At 38.8% G+C, this 12,219-nt stretch overlaps 1 protein-coding gene across 1 annotated transcript in view; it reads left to right on the top strand.

Moving 5' to 3' along the window:
* ARHGAP8 (Rho GTPase activating protein 8) overlaps positions 1 to 12,219 on the top strand; it is a 61,338-nt gene that overhangs the window by 48,438 nt on the left and 681 nt on the right. The window contains exons 9-11 of the mRNA XM_086610515.1: positions 1,538 to 1,615; positions 2,294 to 2,422; positions 6,038 to 6,141. Of these exons, the coding sequence (XP_086466641.1) occupies positions 1,538 to 1,615; positions 2,294 to 2,422; positions 6,038 to 6,141 (311 nt within the window). The remainder of the gene's footprint in view (positions 1 to 1,537; positions 1,616 to 2,293; positions 2,423 to 6,037; positions 6,142 to 12,219) is intronic.

The following is a 12,219-nucleotide window of genomic DNA, read 5'->3' as shown; positions in this document are numbered from 1 at the left end:
GTAAACTCCAGCTGAGGCTTTAAATATAGTCGGTGGAGCACTTTGAAGTAGAGCTTGGGGTTCTTTGCAAAAGTCTCTGAAACATGTCTATGAAAATTTACGTGAACAGTGCATTATCAGTTCTTTTAGTATACTGACCTAAATTCATATGAACAATACTAAATGCTATTCTGTAAAGAATGGGTTCATTAAGGATTTTTATATTAATTTACTGATTTTTCATGTGTAAAATGTGCCTGCAACCTGGGTGAATTTACAAAAATGACTGAGTATCTTTCATTAATGCATGACTCAAAATTTTTCTAGAACACCGTAAAGATTCTTGGTCATGCAAACAGATGCATATGTATTTTAGTTGAAATACACGAACATTGATTTCAGGCTGGCTACTTAACTGCTGAAAGGTAAGCATGAGAAAATAAAAAGGTCAATCCGACCTTCCACACTCACATAAAGAAATGTACAGCAATTCTATGTTTTGTCAGACCAGCATAGGTTAATATTTCAGATTACTCTGCTTCCAGTAGGAATCTCCAATTCAGACTATGCATAAGCCAAATTACATTACCTGCTGGGTGTAAGGAGCTGCACGAATTGGAGATAAGGAGAGAGAGGGACGTGACGATTTTACCAAACTGAAAAGCAAGAAGTACCACAAGTCTCAAGAAAAGTAACACTTCTTTCTCCATCCTGTTTTGCTTAATAATTCAGATAAGTAACTTACCTCAAAAGTTGTGGTCCAGATTAGATCCTTGATTGGATGCATTTTATTGACATTTTTCCTCTGTGGCTAAAGTCAGATTTCAGTTAGTCCACAACAGAGAAGCAAATTAGACAGATACCCTTCAGGAGGTTTATGATAAATATTTCAGAAATGCCTCAAGACTAGAATCAGGTATTTCAAAATACCATGGGCAGGCAGAGTGATTTCCAGAGAGAGAGGGAAGGAGCAGTGGTCTGCCCCAAACTACCTCTAAGCTGGGGAGGCCATGGGCTCCTCGATTCAAAGATGCTATGAAGCATTCCCCAGCCTTATGGATCTTGTCTCACCCGCTGACAGAAGAGGGAGCTTAGGGAATCTTTGCAAATACCCACTTCAGCTTGCTAAAGGTTTAAGACATTTGGAAGGAGAATGGCATATTTACAGGTGTGGTTTGGGGCTCAGTTTGCAGATACGGTCAGCAAGAGTGCGTACATAAGCAGCCTGGTGAATCTAAATCTCCTGCTTCTGTGTCATTAAGCACAACTGAAAGCTGCTTTTAAAGGAAAATTATAGTTGGCAAGACACTCTACAACACTTAAGGAAAGGTGTTAGTATATACTTTCTATGAGACACATTGAAGAAAGTGCTGTAGGCAATGTCGCAGCATTATTTGATTGTACGTTCTATTCTCAAGGACTTTATTTCCAAAAAAGTAGTGCATCAAGTGGGTTTGTTACCAAACCATCTGCCTCTGTTCTGTTTTCAACTGAACCTGTAGAGAAAAACAAGGGTGAGAGCTTTTACTGATGAGACCTGCATTAATTGCTTTTTCAGGACTACAAGTAGAGGGCCTCTTCAGAAGGTCAGCCAGCATCCAGACTATCAAAGATGTTCAGAAACTCTACAATCAGGGTAAGCTGTCATCATACCATTACCAGTAATAGCATGAGGATTTTGTTAATCTTGGGTTTGTTGGTAGAGCAGAAATGCTACCTTTCTTATAATTAGTTAATCATAAAACCGTTTGTACCATAAAATAAAATGAGAACCAGTACAGAAACCTGAAAGATAGTAACAGGCATTTAATGCTTAATGAATAGTAAGTCGTCAGTTGTTGTCAGACCAGAGCTTACAAAATCCATAGCAGCTAATGAATGAAAAGATTTGAGTCAAAAATTATCTATTTTTTGATAAACATTTGTGTTGCCTCTATGCACTTTGAGTTACTTCAGTTACAAAGTACAATGTCTTTGTGTCATTTTTGCCTCTGGTGTTTTTCCATGATTATGGCCAAGAAATATAATTTTACCTAATAGTTTATGAAATGTAGTGAAGAAATTTCAAAATTCACTGAACTTCCCCATGAAGTCATTTTATGAAATGCCTTTATGAGGAGAATCTCTTACACCAAGACTAATAAAACTCTGTGAAAAATACAAAAAGAAAATGGCAGGATTCACCAGCAGTAGAGAGCCAAGAGATTTTCTTTTCAAAATGTAGTGTGAAACAGTTTTTAAGCAGTAGTTTAAAGAAGTAGTAAAATATATGATTGAACACCTTTTTTTTTTGTTTCTCCTTTTCTCCTTTTAGGCAAGTCTGTGAATTTTGATGATTATAACGATATCCATATTCCTGCTGTTATCCTCAAGACTTTCCTTAGGGAACTCCCTCAGCCATTACTAACGTTTGAGTGTTATGATCATATCCTCGGAATCACCAGTGAGTATAAATAAGTTTTAGAAAAATTTATATGGTAAGTTGCACTAGACCTGGCTAATTCATAATCACTGTTGTTTGCTAACCATGATGCAGTCGTGAGCACGTAATATTATTAGTGCTTCACCGCAGCCACGAATGGACAACCTCATAATCTGTACCAGAGCAAGGTGGTCAGGTTTACCAAGACCCTCTCTGCTTTTTACAAGGTTTACTGATTTGTCTATATATCCTACTGTACTACTAAGAGTCGGATCGAACTTGTCACTGTCAGGGCTCTATTTTTGTGTCATGGCACAGCACTGAGTCAGTGTCAGTGACACAGGTTGTGTCAAAGCAGCTTTAGTTTTAGCAGCAGCATTGGCAGAATTGTGGGAACAAAATTTAATCAATCATGTACGCTTTTTCCTTTTTTTTTTTCCTTTTTTTCCTTTTTTTCCTTTTTTCCTTTTTTTCCTTTTTTCCTTTTTTTTTCCTTTTTTTTTCCTTTTTTTCCTTTTTTTTCCTTTTTTTCCTTTTTTTTCCCTTTTTTTCCCTTTTTTCCCTTTTTTTCCCTTTTTTTCCCTTTTTTCCCTTTTTTCCCTTTTTTCCCTTTTTCCCTTTTTCCCTTTTTTTTTCCCTTTTTCCCTTTTTTCCTTTTTCCTTTTTTTCCTTTTTTCCTTTCTTCCTTTCTTCCTTTCCTTTCCTTTCCTTTCCTTTCCTTTCCTTTCCTTTCCTTTCCTTTCCTTTCCTTTCCTTTCCTTTCCTTTCCTTTTCCTTTTCCTTTTCCTTTTCCTTTTCCTTTTCCTTTTCCTTTTCCTTTTCCTTTTCCTTTTCCTTTTCCTTTTCCTTTTCCTTTTCCTTTTCCTTTTCCTTTTCCTTTTCCTTTTCCTTTTCCTTTTCCTTTTCCTTTTCCTTTTCCTTTTCCTTTTCCTTTTCCTTTTCCTTTTCCTTTCCTTCCTTTTTTTTTTCCTTTTTTTTTTTTCCTCATGGGGAGGGGGATTGTTTTTGTTTGAGCTATTCCCACAGGATAACATATTGGGAAGAAAGCATCTAAAGCCATGAGAAGCCATTGACTATTTAAAATCTGGCACCATATGAAGCTATGAATTATAAAACTTTAATTACATGGTCTTTGTCAGGGGCCAGAAGTTTACAATGCTGACAAGGCAACTCCCTAATAGATGGAAATTGAATATCTGAGATCCCAGAATATCTGAGATTTAGTACCCAGTACTTGTAGAGTATTTGGTATTTTGCTATCCAGGCTATAGTCAAGCTAGCAGGGAAACAGCAGAGCTTCCAGTAACAGGTCACAAATGCGCGTTTTTCCAAAACCTGCTTTTTGAGGAAATTATGTGTATTATAATGGAGTATGGCTTCCAACAGAGTCTGTTAGCATACTCTGGTAACCATGGGCTGATGCTGTTGTAAAGTGTAGGTTATCATCACTATTGTGACTGTTGCTGTTGGGGTAGGTCACTAAAATAATTCAGGTTTAGGATGAACCTCAATGGTGACATGTTTGTAAAACGCAGAGGTATGGGAAGTTTACTCTACCTACCTATACTGTGTTCTAGGTAAAATTCTTAAACTGCGCCCATTGCTAACATCTGCGCATACTGTTCATATCATTAACTTCATTCTTGTATCTCCTTCAGAAAACTTAATCAGGCCATGCTCAGAATCGTCTAAAGTTCTGTACTGTTTTGCTATTTGCAAGTCTGTAGACCACCACCTTCCAAATCAAGGATTCATCCGTCCACACGCTAAATGTCTCAGGGCATTGAGAAAAACAGGTCTATTCACAGGAAGGTGGTAGAAATGGAGGGACTAAAGATAGTTGCTAAGAACTGGAAAGAATAGGAGATATTTGGAAAAAGGATGTATAACTGCTATTTTTTACTTAATTAATCTTGTACTGACTTTCTGGACGTGATATTACTTTGTGATAGAGCTAAGTGAAAAATGAGAACAAGTCTGAAAAGAGTCTGAGCACAATGCATTGTCCTAGGAACACTGGGAGGGTTTGCTTGGCAAAATTCCTGTGAAACGTTCAATCCATATTATTTTTGTTTATTGGTGTTTTAAATGTTAAAAAAAAAATGTGTTGAAAAGTGAAGTTCAAGTTCCTTGGGCTTTCTTGTTACGCAGTGTGATGTCCACTATGTTTTCTTGACGCTGTGGTGACATCTTGATGTTAAAAGATCTTAAGCTTGAGAGCCAAGCTGGACTGCAGCAAGGGCATGTTCTCTGTAAATACAGCGCAGGAGGGAGCTTTGAAGAGGTGTGATGGCAGACAGCTGTTTTGGAATGATCTGAAAATTCTCATTCTGTCTTCTGGAAGACACCAGAGCAGTGTGTGATGTATCTTTTACATGTTTAAACCTGAAAACCCAGAAATACAGTATCTCTGCTGCGTGGAACTTTGAAACAATAGTGAAACTTTTCTCTTTAGTGTCTCATCTGAAACATTTTTTAAAGAGTTATTGATGGGAATTGTGAAATAAATTAGCCGAGTGACTGACTGAAAAAATTAATAAAACCTTGAAGCTTGTAATTGTCAAAGAGCTTCTTCATTGGTCATGAAAACTGCTAACAAGAATTCCTTTATCCAGTATTGCTACGCTTTCTGCATTATTTACTCTGCAGAAGGCTGACAAAAAAATTCTTGGGATTCAGATTATCATGTCTTACGGGAAGTGGTAGCTTTACAGTAGGAAAAATGTCAACACAGCTCACCAGAATATAGCTTCATATATTTAATCCAGAGCTTAAGGGAATATTTAACATGCTGGAATTTTGTGCATGCACACATACTTATGCACACCTCTAGTTATGTCAGGGAGAGGGAGAGAGAAATGCAACACATGCAGAAAAACCATCATCACAAATGAGCTGGTTAGGTCAGGCATGATTGTAATCATCAAACCTTTCTCAAAATTGGTGTTAAACTACCAGTATTAAAATAATCACAATATTCCAGAGGAAGAAAAAAAAAATCACTTGGAATAGCATTTGAAATATAATCTAATGTTAATGTAATTCTCACCCAGACTGTCTAGATGATGCAAGGAGTTTGGGGTCCAGTTCTGGTTTTGCCCATCTGTAGAAATGAATTAATAAACCCACTTTGGTTCATCTCTGGAAAATTCTTACCCACCCAAGTGGCCATCTCATAAATTTTTGCCAGGACAGAAGAGTTTCCTGCAGAATCATAAAAGTGTTTTAAAATTAGCAGAGTGCCAAAGGAGTGTTTTGGGCAGGACTAGGTCTCAGCAAGAATAAAATCAGAGCATAGAAAGTAGGTGTTTGGATTCAGTGCATGAAGAGATAGTGGCATTCAAATCAAGACCTTTGAAAGTCATCTCTTGCAAAGAAATTATTTTAGCTATTTCATTGAATCGAGAAAATACTCTGGAAGTTAGTCTTAGCCAGATATTTAATAATACAATGTATGATAGGGACGTTCAAAGGGATAACCCTAACTGTTATTGTGGTCATGGAGGTTAGTAAAGCTGAATTTTGTGGTCAGTTTCACAGATGGATGTGTAAAGTAATTCTAGCAGATATAAATAAGGTATTATTTCTTGGTAATACTTTCGCATTTTGGAGGTAATATTGACTTTGACGTTGCAGGTGTGGAGAGCAGTTTACGGGTCACCAGATGTAAACAAATCATTCAAGAACTTCCTGAACACAATTACGTTGTTCTGAAATATTTGATCGGCTTTCTCCATATGGTGAGTATAGGCAAAATTTCCAAAATAGTGCCAGTCTTTTCTTTCTAAATCTGTTCTTGTTAATATGACATTTAACATTTCCACAGAAAATAAAACGGACTAATTTAAAAAGTACGGTGAGTTGGTGGTGCAATATTTGCCATTGGAGTGAACTCAGGATGCAAAACCCTCCAGTTCTAATAAGAGTCAGTGCTAAACAATGGTTTGGCCATCCCTTCACCATGAAACTCTTTAGATGTCATGGAAACTACTGTTTAAATTTAAGTGAAACTGTGCCTGCACTGGAATATTTAAAAGTCCTGTCCCCTTCACTCCGCATTCACAAATGTATGTTTTTATTGATTTAATTTTGGAGTTTTTTTCCTATTTCGGAGTGAAAAAAAGCCTGAGAACAGTGGTTCTGTAATTTTCAGTGCCAGAGAAGAACTAGATGAAATCACCTTTTTTTTTATCTCTGAAGTAGAAATCTTGGGCAACTAAGGCACCAAATAAATTCGTGTCATTTTAGAAAAGGATATAAATATTGATGAGCTTTGGAACAAAAATCAACAAAGTATTCTATATTAAATCTTAAAAATTACATTTTCCTGTTTAAAATAGCATTTCATTCTGTAATTTACTACAGAATGTGTTAAATGAAAACCTTTGAATGTGCCATTTGCAAGAATTTTTGGTATGCATCAGGATAAATGAAATCCTGTGTCTTTTGTCCTAGTTTTTGATTTGCTGATTATTTTTTTTAGACCCATATTTGGAAACCCTACAAGTGTGAATGTTTGGAGAACATCCATTACAAATAGTTCTACAGTTAGCCTAGTGATATCCTTTGGTTGCCAGTTTATGTGCAGGAGAAGACAATAATAGAAGTGTAAATTTCCCTTCCTTCTGCCTTATCCAGTGCATTGCCTCTTCCAGATTGCGTTTTTCAAACCCAGGTGCCTAAAATTGAGGATCGTGGTGTAGCTGACCCTTAAATAAAGGGATCTAGCCTTTAGAAGTCCTAAGAGCCCACCAAAGCAATCATGTATGTGGAATGATGCTGGTTTTCAACAGTGGAGGAATTCGCCCTCAGTAACTGTTCTTGGACTACAATCATGTTTGCCATATTCTAGCCAGTAGCATACTTCAGAAACAAATACATTTAATCCTTTTTCTATAAAAACACTAGAGAAAAGCAAGGTTCAAAGAAACACATTGATATGACCCTCACTCAGACAGCACTTACAAGGTTCCTGTAATACTCACATGTTCGTTTACTGTTGGTTAGCTGAACTCTAATGCTATTAAGGAAATCCTGGTGTCACTAGCTGTTATTTTAGCAACTGATATCTCTCCTCAGTGTTATGAATCGTGTAAGTGACTTTGTTCCAATAATAGATGTACCATCTCGACGCACTTCTTAAAAGCTGAGCACTTGAGGTGTTAATGAGGTGTGCAAAAGTGCTACATAGTGTTTTCTGTAATTGGGCAACAGAACATAGCATTATTTTTGAGTATGCCTGGTTATGTAAAGCACAGCGTCAGGTTGATACTAGTGCTCAGATCTGCAATTTTTGCTGATCCATGGCTTTTCATCCTTAATGTCTCAGGGAATATTTGCATTTGGAAAGGTCAAGGGAACCTGAAACAATCTAGGAGCTAGAGATTTCTATTCATTGCAGATCGGCGTGCTGCACAAGCTGCCACAATTCAAACTTTAACAGACCACTCTACCAATAATCCTAGTTTTTACCTGCAAGCATCAACCTTCTTACATATAAGAGGCAATTTAATTCTTCCATGAGCTCAGCCTTGAGTAGTGCAAGAGGTACTTGTGGTAATTTCTTGAAGTAGGATGAATTGTAATCGCTAGATACAGGTTTTGAACACTCCAGGTTTGGTACAGGCTTGTGGAAGAAAAAAAAATCAGAAAATCCCTATTTTCTCTGCAGTCTTAACCCCCTTACTTAATGAAGCAACTCCTTCTAGCCCAAGGGTGCTGCAGCAAGACAGTGCAACTCCTACAGAAGTAAAAGACTTGAATTTCAAAAATAGGTTCAAATTCTTTAACCTTAGATTAGCAGTGATTATGCCAGTAATGAGCCCAGTGTGCTGTGAAAGGTATAAGCTGTCCATCTACACTTGCAGTGTATCTGGCTGCTAGCGAGAGGATGGCAGAGTCCCCTTGGTGTTGCAGTGGACTGAGGTCCCTAGGCAGCATTGGGCAACCAGGAGCAAGAGGGAAGACAAAGACCGGTTTTCGCAAGTCAATCTTGAGAATTGACTTGTGAATTATGTCTGTAAAATGTCCGTACTTGCTCAGCTGATCTCACAAGAGATGAGTGTTTGTGTTCCCCAAGCCCTGTGTTGTACGTGCAGTGAAGTGGATTTATGAATGCACATGCAAGCGTAAAAGGCTCAAAGAAGTCTTCTTCCAAATTGGAAAAGCAGGCTGAGGGCTACAGTTACCCAGTTCTAAAGCCAGAAACCATTTAGTAGAAAACTGTAATTGTAGTTTTCCATGACGGTCTAAGGCTAAACGATCAGCAAAGTTTGTAGAGGCAATAATATCATCGAGATTGTGTTTTTATAACCGTGTTTTTGGTGTTGGTACCAGCTGATACAGCCCTCTCTCTGTGCTTATGTGCTTTCCCTCTCTACTACTTATTTCTGTCCCTGCAGCTATGCCTGATGCAGGGGCAGGGTGGCTGACTTGGCCAAAAGAACCTTTGCAAAAACTTGCCAAAGTCGAAACATCAAACTTGGACCAACCAGAAAAACGTGCAAGGTTTTGGGGTCCGTAAGCTGTGCTTCAGATCTGTAACCGAAGCGGCAAAGTTAAAGCCAAGTACAAGCTGGGAAAAAAAACAATGTTCTGAATTAATGTTTTGTCTCAATTGCTTGTCCAATTGAAAAGTGTAATTAACACCAGCAATGCTTGGGGGTGGCTGCAGATGACAGGGCATGTTGGGAAGGATTAGATGATTAAGGCTCGTGGAGCAGATACAAGCAGTTGGCACGTCTGCAAGGTAGCTGAGAGTGGAGGATAGAAACTTTTATTTCCAGTCCGTTTGTGGGGGTGTTTTAATATGTAGCAATTTTCTTTTGAAAATGTTCTGTGGAGTTTCTTTCAGCATTACGACTGAGAAGCCGAAGAGATTGTGATGTCCTTATATTTTTAAAATGTGGTGGTAATTGGCTGTTTCTACCCTCTGTCTTTCGCTGTTTAAGTTCATTAGGTAGTGTGGTGGCTGGCTGGCTTCACCCCTGCCGTACCCATGCAGGTGCTGAGATGCAAGTATGTGGAATCCAGAAATCGCCACAGTTTTGCTGGGGACAGTTGGGTGTTTATTCTGGGATAGTGAAGATGTATGGTTTACATTTGCTGATGTGGCACTAAATCTTCAATATTTATTTCCAATGATGAGTTTTGCAATGTACAAGTTTTATCTTTCTAGAGGGCTTTCTTTAAATATAGGCTGTCATTACTTAATGATTTTTCTATACATGTTCCAATGAAACGGGGAAAAAAAAAACAACAAACTGCGTAGTTCTTTGTTATAGTACTTTTCTGTGATGTTCAGATGATTCCTTCAAAGATAAGATCTAGGTCCTTGGAGAATCGTCTTTTTTTAGCTTGTCAAATTGACAGACCAAGTGTATTTTCACTTGAAACAGAGATGACGCTTGCTAACTTTGCGAGGTAATCAGAGAAGGAGTCAAAGGGAGTAGTCCAAATGCTAAAGATGTAATTTGTATTTCTTAGATAGAACGTAGCTTTGAGGTGCAGTTATTTAGAGGAGAGGTTGGTGGGCTGCATGCTGCCCTTGCATGGCCTAGTGTTGGAAGAAAACATCAGCTGCTCATGATGGTGTGGTAGATAAAGTGAATATGTTCATGTCTCTCGAGAAAGAAATCTGGCATTGAAGTAATAAGAGGGTTGAGATGGTGATCCTGCCTGATCCCCTGAGGGAGGGATAAAGTCATTACCACTGGTGTGACAAGGCTTTCTTGTTTGCAGCTCTCGGTGAGCCGGCAAAGATTATTGTGGAGAGAGTTGGATTCAGTTGCACTTTTTCTTGGATCTGCCGAGGAAGAGATTGCTGTGCGTTTTGGAGTGAAGTAACATGCTGTGTCTCCCTTGAATTCCTAAGTGTCAGTCTCATTGATAACTCACAGATAAGGCTTAGTGTAGCTCTGCCTCAGATGATATAATCAGTTTCATTTTATCTTAAGGATTTTATCTCTCAAGGGAGAAGCTGTGTCATGGATATTTTTGTTGATCATTTCAACATTGACTGTCTCCTTGAAATGTTCACAGAATGGTGACAGGTGGAAGAGATGGTTTCCTCTTGGAGTTAGAAACATTCTTTGAAATAGTTGGCCTAAAGAGAAAAAATAAATCCAGCTCTACCAGCAAGTCACAGTGGTGTTACTCTGAGTTGAAACGTTGGCCTTCAAAGGCAGTGGCTAGGTTAACCTGTGTGTGTTTCAACTAGCGCTTGAAGACAGCACCTGTACAGAACTTGTGGGATGGAGTGTGTCAGGGAGCACTCCCAAAAACCAGGAGGAGATAACTGCAGCAGGTTTGGCTCCTTCCACCCTCCACTGTCCTCCAATACTATACCACATGCTTCTGTGCCATCACAGGGTACCTGTCCTGTGTACCCTGCCTCAAGATATACAACATGTATCCTTGATTTTGTGCTATAGATGTGATAGGCTGCAGCTCTCATGTTATTTTAGAGACTTTCAGCTGAAAGAAACACCAAAAAATAATTTGTCCTTGATCCACAGGGCTTTCACATGTACATTACACAGTGTGGATGCAGCCAGTATGAGCCACTTGACCCAAGGGCCACAATGCAGTCTCTAAACTTATCTTTATTAGTATCCAAACACCAGCTGCTTTGTCCTGGGTAATACCTAGGTCTATGTCTCCTTGTTAACAGGGTACTCATCATTGTCCTGATTGTTTTCCCTCATGAGTTATTTTGGTAGTAGTTTAGCTTTTACTACACTGCTGTAGTATAACAAACTCTTGCTTGAGCTGATCTCATCTGAAGCAGGTTAAATGAACAAGATGAGCTTGTTGTTTTTTCTGTGTAGTTAAATAGTGCATTGAGAGCAGTATGTGAAGGTCAGAAGGTTATACATGGTTCGTGCTCTAGAGAGAATGATGTGGGTTTTGCATAAGGTCATGAAGCAGGCTTTGCTGTTTAATCTGACGACTTTTTTATTCTCAAGTTGTGAATTCAATCCTTTGAAAAGGTGATATTGTGCCAGTATCTCCTTCCTTTATCCAGTCCTGCTTCATGGCCTTAAAAACAAGTGAAGCCTTTAGTATTTGTAGCAGAACTAGCATCATGGTAGCTCTGATGTCCCAAAAGGGTAAGGCAAAGATTGGAGGGAAGAATAGTATCTATTATTGGAAAAAATAATACGGTTAGGAAGAAAATTTTATGCTTTTGGGCACGTAAGTGCTTCTTTGTGTCCCCCAAGGGAAGGACTTCCATCCTGTGCATATGTCTGAAGGGCATTATATCCCCTTGTGGCTGAGCAAATAGACTCCTTGCTAGCTAAAACACTGAGGAGGGTGGGACTGTGCTGTAGGAGATAGAGCGGAATGAAGCCTCTGTTACCAGGCAGAGGGCAGCTGGAGTTTATGCTTATGCTAAGAAGTGTTGACATGATCATAATGTTTCTTTGGTTTTCCTCTAGTGCCCTCAGGCTTTTCATAGTACTACAGAGCTGCCTTTCCAGAAGGCTTTATGGCAAGGCAGAAGTGGAGAGAGACACTGAGAAAGAGAATTTTTGCTTTCCTATTCCACTTGAAATTGTAGCAGGAAGAATATATGGGAGATTTTGCCCAACAACTCCTTGTTCTGTTCTGAGATGACAGCTTCAGAGTAACCTGTACATCACAGTTTGGTCTGCGTGGTCTTCTCATGACAGATTACTGATCGACACCTGCAACCAGCAGCCTGAGAAGAGCTGGGTGAATCACCTAGGTCAGGAGGAATGAAGAGCACCTTCAGCTTGCTGGCTCTTTACAATAACAGAGAACTTGTCAGATATGACACCCAGACCATATTGGGC

The sequence above is a fragment of the Tauraco erythrolophus genome, chromosome 4 (assembly GCF_009769465.1).
Source record: "Tauraco erythrolophus isolate bTauEry1 chromosome 4, bTauEry1.pri, whole genome shotgun sequence".
Taxonomy (NCBI): domain Eukaryota; kingdom Metazoa; phylum Chordata; class Aves; order Musophagiformes; family Musophagidae; genus Tauraco; species Tauraco erythrolophus.
This window is presented reverse-complemented; position numbering and strand designations above follow the sequence as displayed.